The 23,380-nt window shown below is 51.8% G+C and overlaps 1 protein-coding gene across 3 annotated transcripts in view; it reads left to right on the top strand.

Annotated features, from left to right (window-relative positions):
* Positions 1 to 21,810, top strand: part of Rp1l1 (RP1 like 1) — a 47,658-nt gene extending 25,848 nt beyond the window's left edge. For all 3 annotated transcript variants that reach the window (XM_037208463.1, XM_037208465.1, XM_037208462.1), the window contains 3 exons: positions 10,229 to 10,867; positions 14,561 to 14,702; positions 16,223 to 21,810. In XM_037208463.1, the coding sequence (XP_037064358.1) occupies positions 10,250 to 10,867; positions 14,561 to 14,702; positions 16,223 to 21,081 (5,619 nt within the window). In that variant the 5' untranslated portion in view covers positions 10,229 to 10,249 and the 3' untranslated portion in view covers positions 21,082 to 21,810. The remainder of the gene's footprint in view (positions 1 to 10,228; positions 10,868 to 14,560; positions 14,703 to 16,222) is intronic.
* Positions 21,811 to 23,380: the final 1,570 nt, after the last annotated feature.

The raw sequence follows: 23,380 nt of genomic DNA, 5'->3' as shown, positions 1-23,380 counted from the left end.
GACCCACTGGGTGGCCCTGGTGAGTTCCAGCACCGTCAGAATATTACAAATACCGAAAGCTTGCGTTGTCTCAGTGCTTAGGGCTTTTGCCCAAACACAAAGGCCCAATGTTTGCGGCTGTAGTCTAGGAGTTCGCAACTTCAACCGCCTTGGGGACCTCCTATGATATGGAGGCTGGGGCCCCCTCACCAGCTGCATTGCCCTCGCTTCTGAACCTTCCTGAGCTTGGGGTTCTGCAACAGTTAGATTCCCTCTGTGTAATGGCTGCCGCTGCCTCTTAGTGGGTAACCAACGGCTTCTTCTGCTGAAGGCCTGGCAGTCATGGCTCCTTTGCCCCAATTTTTAAAATTGTTTTCTTAATAGTTATATATATATGATTAATCTGTGTGTGTGTGTGTGTGTGCGCGCGCGCATGCATGCATTAATCTATGCTATGGCACACATGTGGAGGTCAGAGGACAACTTGCAACAGTCAGTTCTCTGTACGATTTGGGGTCCGGGGATCAAGCTCAGGTCATCGGGGTAGCAGCAAGACCTGCCGAGCCATCTCACTAGCCCTTCTTGTTTTTTGAGATGGGATCATTTATGGATACCCAAGACTTGTCAATTTGGTAGCCTGGCTTCTACCAAGTCCCAAGGATCCTCCTGTCTTCCTTCTCAGCTCTGAGATAACAAGCCCATGCCACCATACCTGACCTACCCGGGTTCTGGGGATCAAACCATGTGCTCATGTTTGTGTGGCGAACACCTTCTTGGCTGAGCCGTCTCCCCAGCCTCAACGTACTATCTTGTAAAGAGCTGCATTTTTATTTTCTGTGTAAGCGAGATGTATTCAACTTGATGATTTGGGACACACGAACAAACCCTGTACCAGCATCACCCCAGTCAAGAAAACAGAGGCGTCTGCTCATCGGTGCCTCTCGGAGCCTCCTGGGGTTCTTTCATAGCTGATAGTTGAGCATTTTGTGCATGTAGTGAGAATGCTGAACAGGAGACTCAGCTCTGCCAGACACAGCAGGACCTCCTTCACCTAGGTGCCTGCTGACCATAGTCGCTAAGACATGGCGGCCATCACTCACCCCCGTCACTTTCTGTCAAAGGCCGTTGCCAGTCTGGGCATGCTGACTTTTGCTGTCCTATTTCATATGATCTCTTCTTGGTGGTGGTGAGCGGCTGACTCCTCAGGCCTTCCTATGTGCTACTTGCCTGAGGTGGCTGTCTCCTCCCTACTGGCCTTCCCTTCCCTGTAGGTGTCTGAGTGTGACTGGGAGATACCATACCATCACCTCTCTGCCTGAGGTTGCTGTCTGCCCATTTCTCCTAATCCTGCAGGCTGGAGAAGATCTCAACACCAGGTTTATAGGCTCTGTTTCTAGACTTCTGTGCGGGCTAAGTCATGGGCAGGGTGGGGTCTCTGTCATTGATTCTTGGTGCAGCCACCCACGCTCAAGAAAGCTTGTGTTCAATGCCATTTTCCTGAATTTTGATGGCTGCCCCAATGTCTTAAGAAAGCCCTGGCAAGTTCCCCCTACCCGCCCCCAGTGTGTGTGTGTGTGTGTGTGTGTGTGTGTGTGTGTGTGTGTGTGTGTGTTACACACTTCTGTGGGTTCAGGTACAGTGTCTGTGTGAGCCTGTGCATGTCTTCCTCAGACCCCATGCATCATTTTTTTTTTTTGAGACAGTATCTCTCACTTGCCTGGAATTCACCAAGTAGGCTAGGTGACCAGCAAGCCCCAGGGATCCACCCATCCCCACCTCTCCAGAGCTGGGATTACAAGTGCATAGCATTATATATCATACCTTCCTTCCTTCCTTTCTTTTTTTTTTCTTTTCTTTTCTTTTTTTTTTTTTTTTTTTTTTTTGGTTTTTCAAGACAGGGTTTCTCTGTGTAGCTTTGCACCTTTCCTGGAACTCACTTGGTAGCCCAGGCTGGCCTCGAACTCACAGAGATCTGCCTGGCTCTGCCTCCTGAGTGCTGGGATTAAAGGCGTGCGCCACCACCGCCCGGCCCTTCCTTCCTTCCTTCCTTCCTTCCTTCCTTCCTTCCTTCCTTCCTTCCTTCCTTCCTTCCTTCCTTCCTTCCCTCCTTCCTTCCTCTTCCTCCCTCCCTTTGTATGAGTTCTGGGGATTGAACTCAGGTCCTCATGCTTACAAGGCAGGTACTTAACGAAGCCATCTCCCTGGTTCCCTGGCTACTATTAATGGTCAGCTCTTCCCCTTACCTCAGGGCCACCTCCCCTCCAATGTACCCACTCTGTCCTCTCTAACTTCCCCCTATTTCCTCCTATTGATGTTTTCATCTTGATGCTGTTGGCTCCATCTTGTAACTGTTCACTGGCTCATAGGCCCTTGGCTTGCTTTCTCAGCTCTGAGGGCCATGGGTAGCCTGTGGTGAGTGAGTGTGTGTGTGTGTGTGTGTGTGTGTGTGTGTGTGTGCATGTATGTGTGTGTGTGTGTGTATGCACATGTGTGAGAGCACGTATGAGCACGTGCCCGCTGTCTTCACACATCCCAGACCTTCCATGGTTCCCTCAGCCCTGGCAGCTGCAGAACATCCTCTTTCTTTAGCTGTTCACACACACAGTGGCCCACAATCAGGTACAAGAACCATTTCCACTGTCCCAGCTTTCTCTGCTGGCTGCACCCCCCAATCCTCCTCACTGCACGGACACCCCCTCTCCTGGCCCCACGTCAGTTACTCCACACACATTTGTCAGGCATTTCAGAATGCAAATCCTGGGCACAGACCCATACCAGTTTCCCTTCCTGCCTTTGAAGAGCCCAGACTGCACATCTCTCTTGTCATCCAAGCCCCCTAAGGGGAGGCCATGCCTGTAGCCGGCTTCCCCTGCAGATAAGCTGTCTAGGGAATGTTAGCAAGTGGGGCAGGGTGGAGGGCAGGAAGATGTTCCGACGACGCTGGGTTTTGTTTTGCTTTTCGGCAGTTTCCAGGGATTCTCCTTCCTGTGCCAATATCAGGCTTTTCCTGCCCGAGGTGTCTTTTCCTTAGTTGTCATGGATGTTGTCTTCCTTTATCAACGGTTGGGAGCTTTTTCCTAGTGGCTGCAGGCTTAAAAAGAATTTAAGCACTTTCCTGGCTAAACCATACACCATCGAGTCCCCTGGCTAGTCCTGAGCTTTCTCTACGGTCCCTCTGCTCTATGCTCTTCTGTTCTTAATCTGGGCTCTGGACCTTTGCAGAGGCATCGGAGGCCCAGAATGCTGACATCATCTGCAGTGTATGTAGGAAAGAAAGGGAGTTCTTGGTTTGGTTTGGTTTGGTTTTGTGTTTGTTTTTTTTTTTTGTTTTTGTTTTTGTTTTTGTTTTTTTTTACAGTTTCCCCCATCATTGTGACAGGTGGTGAGACTATGACCCAGAACTAACGTCTTCTGGATTTCTCAAGATTCCCAGATTCAGGGAAGACTTTGTGTGCAGGCCTTTTCCAGACGATTCCTATATAACTTCAGTGGCCTTTAGAGCAGCACCCATCTTTATGGTTGAGGTCGTAGAAACACGGAGGAGCCAAGCAGCTGGCTAGCCAGTTAGTTCCTGACAGAGCCAAGCTGAGTCAGAAGCCGTGGGTCCCTCAAGGGTCAAAAGGTGAGGACCTGGGCACAGGAGTATTCCCTTCCTCTCAGGGTGATGAAGTCCATGAGGCTGGAGTCTGGCCCTCCACCCTGTGCCTCATTTCTGTCTGGCTAAGGTATGACACATAGGAGCCAATCAGCGTTTGGTGACAGGTTGCTCCTGTTTATGAGTGCCACACCCACACCCATCCTGTGGCCCTCTGCCAGGGGCAAACTCTGAGCGGCAAGGAATACCTGTTCTACCATACAGACATGGTCTTCTTCCCCAAACCCTCAACAGCACCTGGCTTTCGGAAGACATCCTGCACTGAGTGGCCTTTCTTAAAAGGCCGTTCATCCTGCCCCTAATCCCCTTGCTTTGTTTTAAAGATTTGTTATTTAATTCAGTGTACGTATTTGTGTCTGCATGCCCTCAGAGGCCAGAAGAGCGTGTCAGATCCCCTGGAGCTAGAGTTACAGGTGCCTGGCGCCCGGTATGGGTGCTTCGGACTCAACTCTGGTTCTCTGGAAAAGCAGCAAGTGCTCTTAACCACTGAGCCATCCCTCCAGCCCCAACACTACTTAATTTAAAAAAAAATGTGTTTGTTATTAGTGTGTAGAGGGAGGCACATGTGTGCCATGGAATATGTATAGAGGTCTGGGGACAACTTTTGGAAGTTGGTTTTTTCCTTCTGCTGTGAGTTCTAGGGATTGGACTCAATTTGTGAGGCAAGCACTTACTTGCTGGCCATCTCACAAGTTCCACTTATTTTTAACTATTTAAGTACAGGGTCTTTCTTGGTATCCCAAAATGGCCTTGAACTCATCGTCTCCCAGGCTCTAGGATTGCAGATGCATGACAGTATCCCCTGAGCAGCCTCTCTTTTAAAAGTATTTTATAATTTTTAATTGTTGTAAAATGTGTCAAGTTACTATTTTAACCTTCTCAGGAGCTTGGTTCAGTGTATAAGGCCCATTCACATCCTTGTGCAAGCCATCTCTGCACACTTTCTGTTATTCCAAACTGAAACTTCGTACCATTAAATACCCATTCCTCCTCCCTCATCTCCTCCAGGGCTGTAGCTGTCATTCTCCGCTCTGTCTCTAGCCACTCCAGGGACTGCTTAAAACTGAAACGGCACAGCTCTCATCCTTCCGTGACTGGCTTATTTCACTTAGCACAGTGTCTGCCTAACTCGTCCAGGTCATAGCACATGTCAGAATGGTGAGACTATTTTCAAAGCTCGCTAATCATTCTGTTCTGTGGGCAGATCACATGATGCTTATCCGCCCATCTGGGAATGGGCACTTGGGTGGTTTCCAGTCTCTGGCTTCTGTGACTAAACCTCTGAATAAGCCTTCTCAGGATAAAGGTTGCCATACATATATCTCTTTCAGACCTTGCTTCCAGTTGCTCTGTGTAAATTCACAAGTGGGTTTGCTGGATTCTGTGCTAATTCCACACTCAATTTATTGATCCTCTGCCACACTGCTATACTTGGGGGCTGCACTGCTTGACATTCCATCACAGATATGTGTTCACTGCACTTGGCCCTTGTCAGCCTTCGATACAAAGATATGTCTCCCCACCATACTTTAGAATCCCTGAAATTTAGATGCAGTTTTTGATACCACATCTTAGCTCATCAAGATTTCTATTCCTTCCTTTCTTAGACAATCATAAATTACATCATTCTCCTGGCAACTCTGGTGGAGTAGAGGCACTAGAAGTCCACGCTAAAACGATCATATGACCCCTTAGGGACTATTCAGACCCCTTCTAGCAATTGGAACCCCCAAGAAGGACTTAATTCCTTGCTGAGTGACAGCCTGTGGCTCTCGCTGTCTCTGGAAGCCATGTGCCCTTTTACCTACAGTTCCTAGCATCTGTGAGTGAACTCATCAGCTGTTCAAGGTCCCCAGCATGTCCCCTCCCTCCTGCCCGTCCCCTTTAGGTCTGCCAGTGATGTCACTGTCCCTTTCCCTGCCTGCTGACTCCTCTCACCATATTTACTCTCTTCCTGAATCCACTTATCTTACTTGTTCACTGGCCTCGTCTGTCCCCCAGCCGAGCCCACTTCCAGGTCTCTGGCCAGCTAAACTGTTTCCTCCCCCAGGCCCTCAGGGGCCCACCCAGCCCAATTCCTCCATTGGTCTGTCACCTTTTTGAGTATTTCCTGTGGTTTCTATTTTTTCTCCCTTAATCTGTTTTTTCTCAGATCCACCTCTCCACCCCCAAGCTGGCAGCCTCTGCTTTCTGTCCACTTCCCCTGAAATCCCCGCACCCTTCCGCCCTCTCCATCCTTCCGGACTCCACCCCTCCAGGCAGACTCAGTGTCCCCGGCGGCCGAGGAGTTCCCTGGGATACTCCATCACCAATGGTGGGGCCTCACGGACTCTGGGCTACCAGGATCATTTGTTACAGACTCCTAGCAAGATATTGACTCCCAGGTGGCCCTGTCTGCACCCTGGGGCCCCCACATGCTTAGAAAACTGAGAAAGAGATTCCTGTAATCAATAGATCCCAGCGTTGCCCGATGGGGCCCTCCTCCTTTCCTGGATGTACCCTACACTAGTTCTACCCGTGTGACCCCAGCTGGGAGGACTGTGGTCCTGGGAACCACACCATCTTACCATCCATCTTCTCTGGACCTTCATGTGGATATAAATGTCAGGGGAGTGATCTCTGTGCTGTAGATGGTTCTGCGGCTGTGGGCTCCTCACTGATGCTTCTAGAACAGTGGCCCCCAGGTACAGGGCACCCTGCCTAGACCTGCCTCAGCTTGGCTGGTGAAGAAGGACAGGACTTCTCAAGGCTCCTTCTGGAGGGAAGATGAAGACCAGGAAAGGAGGGAAATAGGGGGGAAATTAAGATGCACCCTGCTCTGCCTTGGCCGGTGCCTGGTCCTTTGCATCGCCTCTGAAGATCTGCCTGGAGGAGATGGCACCTAGGTGACCTAACAGGGGCCTTAGCCCACCTGGCAGCCCAAGCTCTTTTCCTAGCTCAGCTCTAGCTTCTGTGTCCGAAGAAATGTGGGTGCTTCCTACTGCTGCTGCTGCTGCTGCTCTTTGGCTAGTCAACGCCGTGTAAGGCTTAAATCCCATGGCCTACACCCCAACTCATACTCACCAAGGGAAAGTTTCTGGCTCTTGTTACTGAGCAGTCCATGTTCAAGGACCATTTGACTCCTTCCCATTCACAATCACTTGCTGCTTTCTCCCATTCATCCATATATTCATTCATTCATTCATTCACCAAGGATATCACAACACCTGCTGTCTTGGGCTGCCCACTGGGTTATGGGAACACAGAGACCAAAAAGCTATAAAAAGCCACTTGTCATAGTGTGCCCACTGGACTCACTCAGTGTGCAGGCCTTGTAGGTGGGTGCCACGGCATTTTAGTCTTTGCATTCCTGTAACCCAGTGTACAAGCTAGAAAAGCAGATGTCCAGTACTCTTTGGTGAATATGAGTGAGCAAACAGCCAGGTGACACCAGAGGGGCTTGAGGAGGGAGGGCTCAAAAGATTTGTCACATGTCTTCCAAGAAGAGACTCTTTTTTGCTTTGACTCCCACCCCTGTGGCTACAAGTTCCACTTGTTGGTGATTCCCATAGAACTGAGGGTTCACCTCCCCAGATTCAAGGGGAGGCAAAGCTAGAGATCAATGCCACCTCTTCCTGTAACGTCTTCCACGGTGTCCCCTTCATAGATCCCAGCCTGGCAGCCCTGTTCCTCCAGTTTCTTCTCCTGGGACTGCTGAGACTCCTTCTAAGGTGTGTGTGTGTGTGTGTGTGTGTGTGTGTGTGTGTGTGTGCCCATAAAAATATGCTTGAGTGTGTCTAAGGATATGAATGGAATCCTGGGTCCATGTGTATGGATGGTGTGAGGGTGCTAATAGGTGTGAGGGTGCTGATAGACATGAGGGTGAAGGGATGGGTAGTGACCTGCACAATGCTGTCACACACCAGTGCAGGGCATTCACTGGGAGAAGAGTCAGGAACTGCCTGCCAGCTCTGCTTTGGCACTTAGGTCCTGCAGGTCACGAAGCCTATTGGGTGATCAGAAATCCCAATTCAGAGGGCAGTTGTAGTCTAGAAGAACGTCAGAATCCTGGGGTTATCGGGCTCTTGGGTCAGGATGTTGCACTTCTGCCTGGGGCCTGGAGGAGCCAAGGAGGTCTTTGCCTTAGACTCGTGCCATTCCTTGGGTGTCCTGCTAAACTCTTGTCCCACTGGGCCCCTGTATGCAAGCAGGGTTGCAGGGGCAGGAGTCCTATCTACTGGAGGTGCTAGAGGACACGGTGATACAGAGCTTGAGACATGATGGTACTGGGGGCCACAGTGATACTGAGAGACACAGTGGTGCTGGGGACATGATGATGTCAATCAAGGACATGGTTCCGTTGGAGTATACAGAGACACTGTGGGACACAGTGATGCTGGAGGATATGTTGACTGGAGGGTTTGATATTTCGGACTGAGTGAATCTCTGAGGCATAGTGGCATTGTGGGGTGTGATGGACAGGATCATCCCAGTAGACATGGTGATTTTGGGACACACTGATGTGGTAGACATGATGGTACTGGAGACATGGTGATTGATGTCCACGTACATGGTGGTGCTGGGGGCAGTAGGGTGCTTCCTTCCTCTCTGGGCTTGTCATCAAAGGCTGTCGTTGTGAGTGAAAATGAACACCAGGAGGGACAAACAGCCCCCATGGGCAGGCACTGGGGAATAACTGCTCCTGGAGCTGTAGTAACATCGGCCGGAGGGCTAATGGGAACAGCTTGTGGGGATTAGCTGGCAGGGAGGAGGTCTCGGGAGCTAATTATACATCTGTCCAGAGATGAGAGGATTACAGGCCTCTTTTGTGCCCTGTGCTTTTGAAAATGAGAGAAGAGTTCTTTTCCATCCAACAAATGGGACTAAATGAAGAGCAGTGCCAGGGAGGAGGGAGTTGTGGCCCCGGTAGCCTCCCATGCACACGAAGGATGTCCACTCCTGAGTCGGGACCATCCTGTTCTAACTCCATCAGCTCAGATCCCGCCCCCAGCAGGAAGCGCTATGAGGGTAAAGGTTATCAATGCATGTTTATTTCTCAGACATGAGGCCAGGTGCCCTGGAAAATGTGGGTTCTGCTTCCCAGGTGGGGTAAGCTGGAGAAGGCAGGGCCTGGAGGGTAGGAGCTTCGGGAGATGCTACACTAACAATGGGGGTTGGAGAGGCCTCAACGAAGAGGTCAGCCACAGTGAGATGCCGAAGGGCAGGGCCGCCTCTCAGGAGAACCTTAGAGTCCTTCTGTGAGAAGAGGCCAGGCTCACAGAGTCGACAGGGGACGCGTGGGAGAAGACTTTGAGTAGCAGAATAAAGGTGCGGACTTTTTTCTACAGATCTGGGGAGCCAGAAAGGTTTGGGGACACAAGAAGACGCTGGGTTTCAGGGTAACCTGCCTGCCACGGGCAGAGGGGAGTGTGGTGACCTGGGACAAGAGTGGCAGATGAAAGGGTTTTGTAAGTGTCCTGTGGGAGGTCAGTGGGCTGCACACCATGGGATAGTGGAAGTGGAAGTGGACAGTGGGCACAGGTGAGTGCCTTACTCTTTCCTGTGGGTGGCAGCAAGCTGACAGCCACCCACAGAAAAGACTTTAGGGGGACCTTAGACACAGCTTTAAAAACTCATGGTTTTTAAATATTTCAGTTGTTTGTGAATGCATGTATGTGTGTCAGTGTGTGCATGTGTGTGTGCGTGCGTGCGCGTGTGCGTGTGCGTGTGTGTGTGTGTGTCTGTACATACACCCACGAGGGTCAGAGAATAACTTATGGGAGTTGGTTGGTTCTCTCCTTCACTACATGGGTCCCAGAGATCGAGCTCAGGTCATCAGTCTTGGCAGCAAGTGTCTCTACCCACTGAGCCATCTTGCCAACCCCATAGCTTATCTTTAATACCGATGCCAACACCAACTGGTGACGAAGACACAGGATATGAAGTGATGCATCTTGCTTTGGGTTACATAGACAAGGGTGTCGAGTCTCCTTGTCTGATTCCCTGTCCCTAGAGGGTCTGGAACCAGTGCTGGAACCCCAGACCCCCCCCCACCTAACAGCTGCATGAATGGAGTCCAGAGAGATAGGGATCCCCAGGGCATGTGGGGAGACCGCAAGAGAGGGAAGCCTGCTGCGTGGAGCTCTTGACTCTGTGTCTAGCATTCTTCCTGTGACGGTCACTCTTTGTTCTGCCTACCCACATTTTTAGAGGCGAAAACACGAGGACATTCAGGGGGGTTGTCTGTTGGCAGAAGAGGGCAAGAGAAACAGCCAGAGGAGGGAAGAGACTGAAGACTTTTGACCCTTGCTCTATGTGAAGCAGTTCAGACCTAGAAATGCATTTGCGTACTATGACCACTATCCAGACTCAGCTGAATTCTGCAGATGGGGCTAAGTAAGTCACCGTCCTCCCAGATGACATGGGAGGTAGGGGTTGCCATAGATACACCCAGTGCTAAATCTTTGTCTTTAACCCAGGTGGATCAAACTGTCTCTACACAGCTGGATGGAACTGATTTGGGGTGTCAGGAAGCACCTCCATAACGAAGGGAAGAGACTAGATTGTCCTGACCTGTGACTTGCCCTCTGAGCCTCTCTTCTTTGTCTGTTTCAGCTGTCTGCAGCTCCCCGCATCATGAACAGCACCCCAGGAGGCACGAGGGAAGCTCCTGCCCCAAGCCACCGGCAGTGTCTCCTGCCCTCTGTGGCTCACACTCCCTCTGTCACCGAGGTGACGCCAGCTAAGAAGATAACCTTCCTCAAGCGAGGAGATCCCAAATTTGCTGGGGTTCGCCTGGCTGTTCACCAGCGCACTTTCAAGACCTTCAGCGCCCTGATGGATGAACTGTCTCAGCGCATGCCTCTTTCCTTTGGGGTTCGCTCTGTGACCACACCCCGGGGCTTACATGGCCTCAGTGCCCTGGAGCAGCTGCAAGATGGGGGCTGCTACCTCTGCTCCGATAAGAAGCCCCCTAAAACTCCCAGAGAGCCAGGCCGCCTGCAAAGGAAAAGCCCCTCTGCTGGGCAGTCCCGGGGGCATGAAGATGGGCATGAAGCTCCAGAGACATCCTCTTCCTGGAAGGGCCCCATGGCCCCAAGGAGGATGACACTGGTGAAGAATGGGAATCCTAGATGCCAGCAGACAGTGGTTCTGAGTCACAGGAACACCAAGAACCTGACGGCCTTCCTCAGCAAAGCCTCCGAGCTTCTGCGCTTTCCCGTGAAGCAGGTGTACACCGTCAGCGGGAAGAAGGTAGGCGGTGGGGGCAGGTATTACCTTTGGACCCTGGGTCAAAATACGCAGGTGGACTAGTAAGGCATCCTTGGTTGCCTACTGCTAGTTAGAGGTGAAGAGGGGAGACACTGAGTCAAATCTGTTAACCAAACAACTATCATCAGGCCTGGGTGGGGGATGGCTCCGTTGGTAAAGTGCTTGCCAGGCCAGCATGAGGACCTGAGTCAGAAGTGACACACACACACACACACACACACTGCCACCCTACTCATGCTCCCATTTACTAAGTACTTAGCACCCAGCATGAGCGTTGCGCATGCTCCTCCTCTATTATGCAGTCCTCCCAACAGCATATTTCCATGGGAGCTGAGGGCAGGAAACAGATCACTCAGGGTACCTTGAACATTGAGAGATTTAACGCAGGACGTTAGGGGCAGGTCTGGAAAGCTGGAGTGTGGGATCAGGGCTGGGTCGACAGAGATAGCTCACCACACCCTGCAGGTAGCGCATGCCTTTACTGGAAGCACTGGGAATGTTGAGTTCAAGAACGCATTAATGGGGCCGACAGCCAAGCATGGGAAACAGTGCTCAGGAAGCGCAGCTGCCTCTCAACTCTCAGGACTTCTAGAGGGATGAGTCGGCCATGGCCACCTCGGCTGCCATCACCCCCTGATTCTTACATGCTCACAGCGACACCAGCCAGAAGGGGGATGAGGTGGTGTGTACCGAACAGAACAGCTTCCTTCTCAGTCTTGATCAAAGGCACCCGGTTGAGGGAGAATACGGCATGCACTCGACCCTAACTGCAGAGGCTAGTGAGTGTAGTTGGCACCTTCCTAGGTCTTGCAGAACACGAGTCTCTGACAAAGGTGGGCATTTCAGGAAACCGAGCTAGGCTGATCTAGTTCTCTCCCCACCACAATCTGGTCCTGTATCTGCCTAGCCCTGGGGCCTCCTATAGTCAGAACTGTATTTACTAACTAGGTGTGGTGGCACATGCCTAGAATCCCAGCACTCAGGAGACGGAGGCAAGAGACCTGCACATTGGAGACCAGCCTGGCCTAGACACAGAGTCTAGGTTAGTCTCAAGAAACAAAAGCAAAAGCATATTTGCTTTCTGCCCCAAGCTACATCCTCTCTGTGCTCTCTGTCTTCTAGTTTGGTTACAAGGCCACTTTGCCATCTTCTCTCAAAGTCTATCAAAGTCAGTAGCCCCCAGAATTCCTTGCATAAAGTAGCACAAGAAATCAAGAGCAAAAGCCAGGAAATTAGTTATAGTACATATCTCTACAGAGAGCTGGCAAGTCGGGCAGTCTCCCACAAGGCTGTGGTTAGTGTTTAAATTGCCCTTCCACTATTCACCTGGCGTTCCTTCCCCCTTCTGTTGGCCTCTCTGCTGATGGTGGTTATGCACCTGATGGAGTGACTAAACCATGGTCCTGGCAGGCTGAGTCCTCTGGGTCCTTCTTATATACAGGGCTGCTGGGGTCTTTTGTTACCTTGTCCTACTGCACGTGGCAGCCACAGAGGGCTCCCAACAAGGGTGTCCCCACTGTGAACAGCAACCAGACTTCCCCTTGATAATCAGAACCTATTAACTATCCTACACAGGAACCCCCCTGCTGCCTGTCGGTTCATTAGCTTGGGGTGCCTGAGGACGGCCTTGACTTCTAGTTCCATGGGGCATTCTCATCCCCAGGCGTCTATGGTCCATAGAAAAGCAAAGCAGTTCACATCACTTGCCTTGGAAATGCGTATCACATCCTATAGGAACATAGCTCAACCTCTCCAGCTGGATGCCACATGGAATCTTCCAGAGAATATTCATCCTACTATTCCACATTATGAGGGTGATAGAGTGTATGGCTACAAAGTGAGTTCTTATTGTTTGTTTTGAGATGGGGGTCTCACTATGCAACCCTGGCTGACCTGAAACTCACTATGTATTCCAGGCTGGCCTAGATCTCACAGATATCCACCTGTCTCTGCCTTTCGAGTTCTAGGATCAAAGGTGTGTTCACCACTATACCCAGACACACAGTAAATTCTATTGGTGTTAGCCCACGGCCTCATATCTTCTGCTGTGACGTCAGCCATCTTCCCGGGTTGTGCCGGTGTTAAGGGGGCATTCTGAAAGCTCACAATGGTGATGCTAAAAGAGAATGGCTGAGAACCACCTTTAACCAAAACAAAAGTCTATTCCATCCCAGTGGGTACAAACTGCCCCCAACCACAGAGATGTCCTCATTACGTAATAGCAGCGGTGGGTGTCGGAGGGGTTCGGTTTGATTGGCTTCCCACCAGGTGTCGGGCACCTACGGAGCAGGCCTATCTGTCCGTGTGATAGTCACCTTTTGGTGACCACTTAGCAATGACAAGAATGTCCCCACCCACCAGCCAGTTGTCAGGGAGCCTTTGGGAGATGCTTCCCTAGATTTCCTTACCACCAACCCTCCATCTTGGGCCTGCTGAGTCCTTGACTCTCAGATGAAATCCCGAGCCACTTCCTATCCATTGTTCCTTCGATAAGAGTCAACCAAATCCAACGATCCCCTGGGCGGCTTCCCCCACACCCTTCATGGCCCCTGAGTGGGTCTGTGATGCAAGAGTCCCTGGTACTCCACTGCCTCCTCGGCATTTAATGTTACAGAGGTGCAGTGGAGTAGAAATCTACCCAAAGAAGGAATGTGTCTTGAAGTTGAGAAGAACAAAGGGCCCTCCTAATGAGCTGGGCTGGATGGTAGAGTACAACACAGTTGTCTGCCTGTGATTGTGGGAAGGGGAGCTGTGTCTCTTGGATAAATACTAAGGAGCACAATTGCTGATTCATGTGCTTGGTTTTACAAGAAACTGTCTTCCAGACTGGCTAGACCATTTTTCATCCCCATGGATCATGAGTGACAGGTCCTGATGTCTCACCTCCTTGCATTTGATGTTGTCCTGGGGTTTGGTTATTCTCATAGTTCCATGGTGGGGAGGGTGTCTTTTTGTTACTGAGCATACCCTTCTAATTTGAGATTATTCTAAAGGACACACTATGCACTTTAAAAGTCCCTGACACTACACACTGCCGTTCATGCTGTAACACAGGCCTTCAGATATGCAGGGCCTCTGGGGCCAGGGACTACCCTGAGAGTGAAGTCCTATTTACTGGAGTGATGCATCCTGCTCATCTCTGAGCCAGGAGTTGGCAACAGCATGTCCTGCTGGTGCGTCTAAGGGAAGGGTAGAATTTGAGAACAGACGGACTCTCTGGGAGAGGAGCAGTACTTTGCCCTCACTGATCCACTCAAGCAGAGGCAACTGGCTTGAATTATATGGAAAGTTATCCATACTGGTGAGGACTCCACCTGGGAATATGACAGACTGAGAATCAGATCTCCACATGGAGGCATTGAATGTTCTGTTGCAAGCATTTTACAAAATGTATTCTGGATGGTAGATGTGTGCTCAGGGAAGCAGCTTAATGGTCCTGACCTCCTTTCTATCCAGGGTAACCTATGGTCTGGCTCTCAGCTGGTGGAGACAGAGATCCTGTAGGCAGTGGGCTCTCAGCCCCTGGCTGTGATGGAGGCATTGTGGGATGGGGGAACCCAGAATGGTATGTGCAAGGGTTAGGAAGGGCTGAGGAGATGGGACCTTCTTCTTGGGCCTCCCAGAGCAGAGAGTCTCTGCAGGCCAGGCTCCCAACTCCATGTTCACGTCCTCCAGGTGGACTCTCTGCAGACACTCCTGGATGGTCCCTCCCTGCTGGTATGTGCTGGGAACGAGGCCTTCAGACGCCTGGAGATGGAAAATGATGGAGGGAACAGGACCAGAACCTTCTCTGGTGTGACTGCAAGGAGTGAACGTGGTGAGTAGATTCTGGGCCTTCCTGGTTTCTTTAAATAGGACAGTGGCTCCACAGGCTTGGTTGTTATCACTTCCAGACCCACGGGAAAGGGGTTTTAGCTGGGTTCCTAGGTCTTCCAGCCACTTTGGGTCTCTCTTGCTGCTTCCTTCTTCCATCAGCCTTAAGTGAGCAGAGCATTGCTGGGAACACCTGAGATCAGTGTAGATTATGACACAGGGAAGTCTGGGCTCCAGGTTTCTAGGGTCTAAAATAACCATTAAGATTCCCAGTAGACATGTCCTCATGGGGGTGCTGAGCCCTGTGAGTACAGGCAACATTTAAGTCCTTCAGAGTCATGGCTGTCCTAGGGAGCAGTGGTGATCTACAGTGGTTAACGATGATTAAAACACACCACAACCATGGACCACCCATTCGGACATATAGATCCATCAAAAAAGCCCACAGAGGGTCAGGGTCTAGGCTTCGTTGTTAAAATATGCATGATTTCGAGGGCACAGTTCCCAAGTGCAGGATAAAAAGGACAGCCAAACTGCTGGACTGATAATAGAGTTTGGTGAACGAACAAAGGGCTGCGTTTTGTGGGACTCCATTAAGAAGATGACCAAGAACAGTACCAGCAACTGTGGCACCCCAGTGGCTGGGACAGAAGACAATGTCTAGGCACACACTACGAGAGCCACCAGGCCTGCGTGATGCTTTCCCCTGCCGGAAATGTCCGTGAGGTCTGTTCTGCTGGACACAGGTGCATCCCACCAAGCATAGCTCGTCTTCCTTTTTTTTAATTTTTTTATTATTTATTTATTTATTTATTTGGTTTTTCAAGACAGGGTTTCTCTGTGTAGTTTTGGTGCCTGTCCTGGATCTCGCTCTGTAGACCAGGCTGGCCTCGAACTCACAGAGATCCACCTGGCTCTGCCTCCCAAGTGCTGGGATTAAAGTCATACACTACCACCGCCCAGCTTTAGAGCTACTCTCTATCACCCAAGGCCCATCACTTTTTTTTTCTGCCTGCGGGGTAGGCTAGACTATCACAGACTGACGTAGTGTGTTTAGACCTCTCCCGGCAATCTTTCTTCAGCCCAAGAGCTGTGAGGGAGATGGGTCACCGTGAATCATATCAGTTTACAGCGTATGGTCGGATTATCACTGGCGGCAGCCTGAGCTTCCTCCTATGCCAGGTCCATGACTCCCCATGATGTGTTCTCACCTGCAATGCCACAATCTCTCCGGAGCCTGATTGTGCTGGTGCCTATTCAGCAAGCATTAATATGCAGCAAATGTTCTGTGCAAGAAGCTTTCTGTGCAGCAACTCTATATGCATGGCTGCATGTAACGAAGCAGTGTTAATGGGTTGTAAATTCAGACAGAGCGGGTAGCTGGTGGCTTTGGGCTGGCCCACACTCAAGTCCTCCTTAGTGCTCTGTGACACCCACGGGTCCTTCTAGAATAGCTCTGACCCTTGTCTTTCTGCTGTTGCATGCTCTAGTTATTCTCATCTCTCTCGTTCCACTGTGCAACAGGCTGCTGGGGACCAAACGCCAAGCAGAGTGTGATGCACTCGAGGGCCGGGTCAGGCAGAAGGCTGCGGCAGTTTTCCTTGATGTCAGAGAGTGACCATCCAGCATCCAGTCATCAGGCCTGGCCAGGGCCTGCTTTGAACAGGTGCCCTCAGGACACACCTGGCCCGCCTGGCTCCTTGGTGGCTGCTGATGATGTGGAGAAGAAGGTCTGCATGAATGAGGATGGCAGCCTGTCTGTGGAGATGAAAGTCCGCTTCCAACTTCTGGGCGAGGATACCCTGCGGTGGTCCCAGAGGGTGGGGCATGCCAGTGTCTGCACCCCAGCCAGTGGGGAGGGCCAGGTCCTGAGGGAGGCTGATCCCTTCTGTTACAGACAGGAGGGCCACCCTTGGGGGTTCTTGGCACATGGGGCACAGGGACGGGGTCCCTGTGATGGAGGATACCAGAGAGCCTTTGATGTGGACCAGGAATCACAGCCCAACTATGACATTTGGAGGAACCCCCTGACCACCCCTGGGGGTGCAGATTCAACTCAGAGGAGGAGGTGGGGCCTGTCTAAGCTCTCTGGATGCAGGAGCCAGGGGGCCAATGACCGGAAAGGACGTAGCAACAATAGTGTCAGCCCAGTCTCAAGTCCCAGGCACCCGAGAAGTGCCCAGCCAGGCTCCTGCTGTCCCTGGACTCCAGAAGGTGAGACAGACAGTGACACTTTGCATCCAGTCTCCTCAGCCTCTTCCCAAAGTGGGGCTGAGCTAGAAGCTGGTAAGGGCCCCTGCCTAGAGGACACAGGACCCTCTGACTTGGGACCTGAGACCCGAGGTATAGAAAGGGCCCTTTCTGATACATCAGTCAGTGCTGAGTCTCCCGAAGGGTCTAGTGAGTATGGTAGCCAGCATCACAGAGGCTCAAGCCAGGTGAGGGTCACGGTTTCCCAGAGGCAAGCCACCCAAGGTGACGGGCCCTGTGTTCCCACCCACAGTCTCTTCTCTTTGAGCCACATGGACCCTCAGACAGAGAAGCGTAGACAGAGCACCAGGTGCCAGGAGGCCAGAGGTGAGCCTGAGCTGAGGCTACCCCTGGTCCCAAGCCGTTTTAGCTCTTTGGACACACAGAGCGATGCTCTCCCAGCTCCTGCCAGTGCCCTGGCCCAACGGAGGCACAAAAAGCAGAAGAGGCCAGCTGGTATTATGTGCTTGCCCAGTGTCCCTGCCCCTTGCCAAGTGGCTCAGAACGGCCATGCCAGGCAGTGTGACTATTGCAGGAACACTCAATCCTCGCTGGACACAAATGCAATACCTCAGGAAAGAGAACAGGCCTGCCTAGGAGGCCCCACACCACGATCTTCTCCAAACTCACCCAGGGCTGGGCATCAGGCCACCAGCAATGTGAGATCACCATTCTCCAGTTCTCTTGACTTTCAAGGCCCACAAGCCACCAGCAAAGCCACCACCATCCCCATGAGTGACTCCGACTGTGCGTCCAGCTTTTACCATCCTAGAACTCACTCTGCAGAACCGGCAGGGGACACAGAGTGTCCAGCTCACTCTCCAACTCCCACACCTGTCCACACAGGAGACGTCGGCTGCCTGTGGGACAAGGCAGGGACCACCCCTGAGCCTCCCTCGTCCTCTGTGTCGCTGGACAGACAGCCTGAGGCAGAAGACCCAAGACCCCACCAAGATTGCTGCTGCTCACGGGTGGCAGCATCCTCTGTCCTCACAGCCCCCAGTGGTCACACACAGGCCCCCATCTCTGAGGCCTGCTGGGGGGCCAGCAGCTTCTGTCCGACTGCCCCCCAGGAGCAAATATGTTCCAGAAAGGATCCTACAAGCTGCAGTAGTACCAGCAGTGGCCAGAAGCAAGCTGATGACCATGCTGAGCCCAGGAAGACTCTGCTGGGAAAGTCCCCCGGTATCAGGGGAAGAAGCTTTGAGGAGCAGGAAGGGGATGGTGGTGTGACGCCCAGTGCTCTGCCCTACACCTCTCCAGACGCTGTGGTGCGTGAGTGGCTAGGCAACATCCCAGAAAAGCCGGTACCCATGACCTATGAGATAGAAGGTGAGACCACAGAGGTGGCCCATGATGGCCCAGAAAGTCCTGAGGACGACCTCGGTGATGGCTGCTCTCTGAAAGCCGGTAGGGAACTGGCTCAGGCCAGACAGCAGCCCCCAGAAGGGGTCACTGATGAGCAGCCAGAGCCGGCAGGAGCCCTCCCAAGGACTGGTTCTGTGTGCTGCAAACTAGGAGATGATCCACGTCATGATACAGCATCAGGTGAAGGGGCCAAGGCCCCTGCAGAAGCTGGGATAGGAGAAGGGACCACTGTGGCCCATGGTGTGAGCCTATGCGCGCTGCCCAGCAGGGTCTCGGCCTCCACGCAGATCATGAAGGCCCTGCTGGGCTCCAAGCCAGGCCGGCCCAGCAGTCTACCAGAGGTCTCCAGCACAGTAGCCCAGAGGCTCAGCTTCTCTGCTGGGGCCCTCATCGCCTGCCTTGCCAGGCTCCATTTCTTTGATGAGGATCTGGGCCCTCTGGACGGCAACGCGAGGCTTGAAGAGTCCCCTAGGTACAAGGAGATGCTGAGCATCTCCCGGGCCCTGTGGCCTGGGAGTGAGCTTGGGCAAAGCCAGCTGGACACTGGCCTCAGGAAGCTCACGTCACACCAGGCTCTGCTGGGGACCGAGGACTGCACACCCACCTCCTCCTCTGGCGTGGATGTCAGCAGTGGCTCTGGAGGCTCAGGTGAGAGCAGTATGCCCTGTGCCCTGGATAATAATACCCTGGCTCCCGAGAGGGCAGATTTGCCCTTGAAAATCCCCTCTCAAAGACCTGATTCCAGGAACCAGGGGTACCCAGAGGGACTGAGTCATTCCGCAGCCTCATCTGGCTCCCAGGCGTGGGCTGGCCCCGCCAGTGGGGAGGAGTCAGGTAAAGGTGGCAGGAAGCGGAAGTGGGGCAATGCTCCAGAACAATCCGCGGAAAGCACAAGGCTGGAAGAGGAGGCCCAATCAGAAGAGGCAGAAGGGAGGGTAAGAGAGACGCTACAGGAAGATGGTGTCCATGGGGAGGGGCTTCCGGAAGACAAGGCTGGAGTCTGCAGTCCGGAAATGCCTCGAGCTGGCTCTCGGGATGGGGAGGGCTCCCCAGAAGACACCAGAGTGTCAAAGGCTGAAACAGGAAGAGATGCTGCCTCTGGAGGGCTGTGGCCCCTAGATGGGAGAGAGGAACCCACAGAGTCCCCTCACCGTTTCAGTGGGAGCAACTCAAATGATCGCGAGAGTCCAAGTGTTCACATATTGGAGCAAGGGTTGGAAGAGGTGTCCACCGTGGCTGCCATGGGCTGCGAGCAGGCCAGTATCAAGGCCAGCTCAGGAACCAGGGAGACGAGCACGTCCACGGCCCACAGAGGATGTCTGGACCCTGACCCAGTCTGGGTGTCCAAGCTGCTGAAGAAGATAGAGAAAGACTTCATGGCTCACCTGGCTGGTGCCACAACTGAACTCCGAGCCCGATGGAACCTTCAGGACAACAGCCTGCTGGACCAGATGGTGACCGAGCTGGAGCAGGATGTGGGCCGAAGGCTTCAAGCAAGCACTGTCAGGGAAGTCAGGAAGATCCAGAGCCGGCAAGGGAGGATGGTCCCGGAACCACCCCGGGAACCCCTCAGAGGTCAAACGTCACTACAGACAGAGCAGCGCAGGCGCCGTCTTCAGGGTCTGCGAAACTTCTCAGCCTTCCCTGGCCAGGGCCCCCTCTCCCTCACCCTGGAGGATGGGCCTACTCTCAGTACAGCCTTAGGGACCAGGCCAGGTGTGGGGGCCGTGGGGGATGAGTTCTGTCCCTGTGAAGTCTGCCTGAAGAAGAAGAAGATCCCCAAATCCCAAAAGGATGCCGCAGGAGTCTCCAGCGCACCGGTCAAAAAGGCCTTTGACCTACAGCAAATTCTACAGAGCAAGAAAGGAGGTAGGAATAGAGAGGCCATGGAGGTGGCCCCTCAGAAGGCAGGGATGATGTTGCCTCAGGAGGACCCTAGAACTGTCCAAGCAACTGATGGAAAGCAGGAGCTGAGCTTGGCCCCGGGGCCTGGGGTAGATGAGGGAGAGGAGGGGGAAGAGAGGCAGAGATTGAGAGGAGAGATGGATCCCGAGTTCTTGAAAGAAGAAGGAGCTGGCTGCCATGTGCCAGAAGAGGATGCAGCCACTTCGAGAGAAAGGGAAATCCACATCAGTGCTGCGCAAGAAAGCCGGCAGCTAGAGGAGAGTGTGACCAAGAAGGAAGAAACCCCGCACCCGCGCTTTAGAGATGGAGACGCTTCGGAGGTTCCAGGAAGACAGGGTGATGGCAGCCATTCTGTGGAGACTCAGGACGCTTCCAGAGAAAGACAGCCAGAGGTAGAAGGAGGAAATCAAGATGAAAAGGAGAACGGTCCTTGGGTTAGTTCAGGAGAGAGCCAGAGAGGGGTGGTTTCTGAAAACATCAGCCTAGACCACGAGGGGAGGCTCCACAACCGCCACAGGAGACCAGGGCCCCAACACTGTCCTGCAGCACACTGCACCAGGGCATCATCTCCGAGCAACTGCTCACAGGTGTCTCAGAAGGGCTCAGAAGAAGATTTTCCAAGTGCACTCATGTCCACCAAAGCCAAGAACAGTAGGGACTTGGATGCAGAGAGAAAAGTCACCATGATGTATCCAGAAAGTTCCTCTTCGGAACGAGAAACTCCCTCCAGCCCAAGACCTCCAAAGCAGGAGGAAGGAGACGCCTGTCATGCAGGAGATGAAGAGACAGCTGGAAGCTTGATTTGTACCCAGGTTGGGGGTAGGGTAGATGGCTTTGGCCAGGATGACTTAGATTTCTAGGTATCCAAGGATAGGGTAGTAATGAGTCTGAGTGATGCCTGCATAAATATAATACCCGTGTACCCAAGGGAATATCAAACCACTCTACAAGGGACATGGACAAAGACAAGGAATTGCTTGCTACCCACCCTGGAGCTGCAGGCCTAGCGACTCAGGAGGCTATGGTGGGAGAAGAGAGAGTTCAAGCCCTGCCTGGGCTATAGAGCAAGTTCAAAAGCCAACTTGGGCGACTTAGGGTGACATTGCTTCAGGGTCTGAGACTATAGCCCAGGGGCAGAGTGCTTGCCTGGCGGATTTGTGGCTCTAGGTTCAACCTTGACAGTAATAACAATGAAAAGGACTTGCCAAAGATAGACCACACCATGCTGTCCCTAGGATCTAAACTCAAGGCCCCCAGACTTGGTGTACAGCGTTGGCTGTGAGCCTGACATGGTATCAGATGTCAGCCATTCCTCTGTCCACAGATACATTCAGGGTCATGGCATAAAGTTTGTTCTCAGCCCCAGTGTCCTAGGTTCCATCCCCCACAACTCATACTATTTGTAAGGGGGAAGCAAAGAGCCGGAAGGAAAAGTGGTCGCCCAGTGACCAGAAACCGTAGACAGCTTTGGAAAGGGACCGGATGCAACACCCTCCATCATTTTCTGGATGTTTTGTCGAGATTGTTCTCTGTATAATATTTATATACTGCTTTCCCAAACACTTAAATATATAAGGACATATTATAAATGAATATGATAAATGCTAAAAAAAAAAAGTTTCGAATTCATATTTTAATTCCTGAAGAATTTTCCTGGATGGGAATAGGAAAAAAAAAAAGTCACCATTTCCTTATCATTGACCTCTCTCTGTCTCTCTGTCTCCCTCCACGCCTCCTCGTGTGTGTGGCGCGTGTACGCGTATACTATATTAATGTAAGTGCACCTGGCTAGCAGGCACATGTAGAGTTCAGAGGCTAACAATGGAAAGTCTTTCTCAATCATTTCTCTACCTTTTTCTTTTTTCAATGGCAGGGCCTCTTGTCAAACCTGGAGCTTGCTAGTTGGCCAAAGTCCCCCAGAAGCTGTCTGTCTCTGCCTCCTTAGCCCTGGACTTGGAAACACATGCAGCCACACCTGGCTTTTTAGAAAGTTCTAGAGATCCAAACCCATACTTTCACAGCAAGCACTTTACCTGCAGATCTGCCTCCCAAACCCACACATTTAAAAATCTCTTTCAAATGGTCTTGCTATATAGCCTGGGCTGGCTTTGTGGCCCAGGCTAGCCTCAAACTTTGGATTCTATTGCATCAGCCTCTCCAGTGCCGAGGTTACATTGGATTGCAGATATCTGCACCACAAACACCTTAGTTTTCCACTATTTTGTTCTTAAAACTGTTTCCAAATTGAGTATGGTAGTGCAGGCTGGGAAATCCAGCACTCAGGAGGCAGAGATATGAAGAGCACCATGACTCCAGGGCCTGCCTGGGCTTCCTAGTGAGTCTGCAGCCACCCCGGGGTATGTAGCAAAAACCTGGCTCAAAAAAGCAAAACCAAACCAAACCTCCCAGCAGACCAGCAAACAAAACAACACTCACCCCTGCCCTCGACCCCTGGACTACCTTCTAGTTGTTTAGACCTGATTCTCAGGCATGATATTACAGGGTCAAAGGATGTCAGTTTTTAGGAATCATAGCACATTTTGGCACATTGTTTTTCTAAAGTTCAGCATTAACCAGCATCTTCTAGATCACAGAGTGCTCACCAGTCTTTCACTACTGACCTTCAAAAGCAGAGATTGCTTGCTCGCTGTATGGGCAAACACAGGATCTCATTTTCATGTGGCACCATTCTAGGTATACTTGAATATCAATGAAATTAAAACCCTTTCTAGGGTTTAACAAAACCCATTCTCTGTAAATTATATGACTAGGCTCACTCATTTTTCTTCTGAGGTCCTAGCATTTTTTTTTAAAGAATTGATTTACATCTGTCTTTTGCTGTAGGCTAAAAAAAAAATTCTATCATTATTCAAATCTTTAATTCGATTCTTTTGTCTGCCATTCTATGGGGGCACTTGAGGACCACAGCATGTATGTGGGAGTCAGAGGGCTACTTTATGGAGCTGCTTCTCCTCTTCCACTGTGTGGGTTTGGAGGATCAAACTCAAGTCCTCAGGCTTGGTGACAAGTGCCTTGACTTCCTGAGTCATCTCACTAGCCCTGTTTATTATTTTTGATATTTAAAAACTGCTGCCCTCTGTCCACATCCTTCCACAGCAAGCCTTTGTTGTTGTTGTCCTGCCGCCGTAGGGGGCTTCT

Source organism: Peromyscus leucopus, chromosome 9 (assembly GCF_004664715.2).
Source record: "Peromyscus leucopus breed LL Stock chromosome 9, UCI_PerLeu_2.1, whole genome shotgun sequence".
NCBI classification, from domain to species: domain Eukaryota; kingdom Metazoa; phylum Chordata; class Mammalia; order Rodentia; family Cricetidae; genus Peromyscus; species Peromyscus leucopus.
This window is presented reverse-complemented; position numbering and strand designations above follow the sequence as displayed.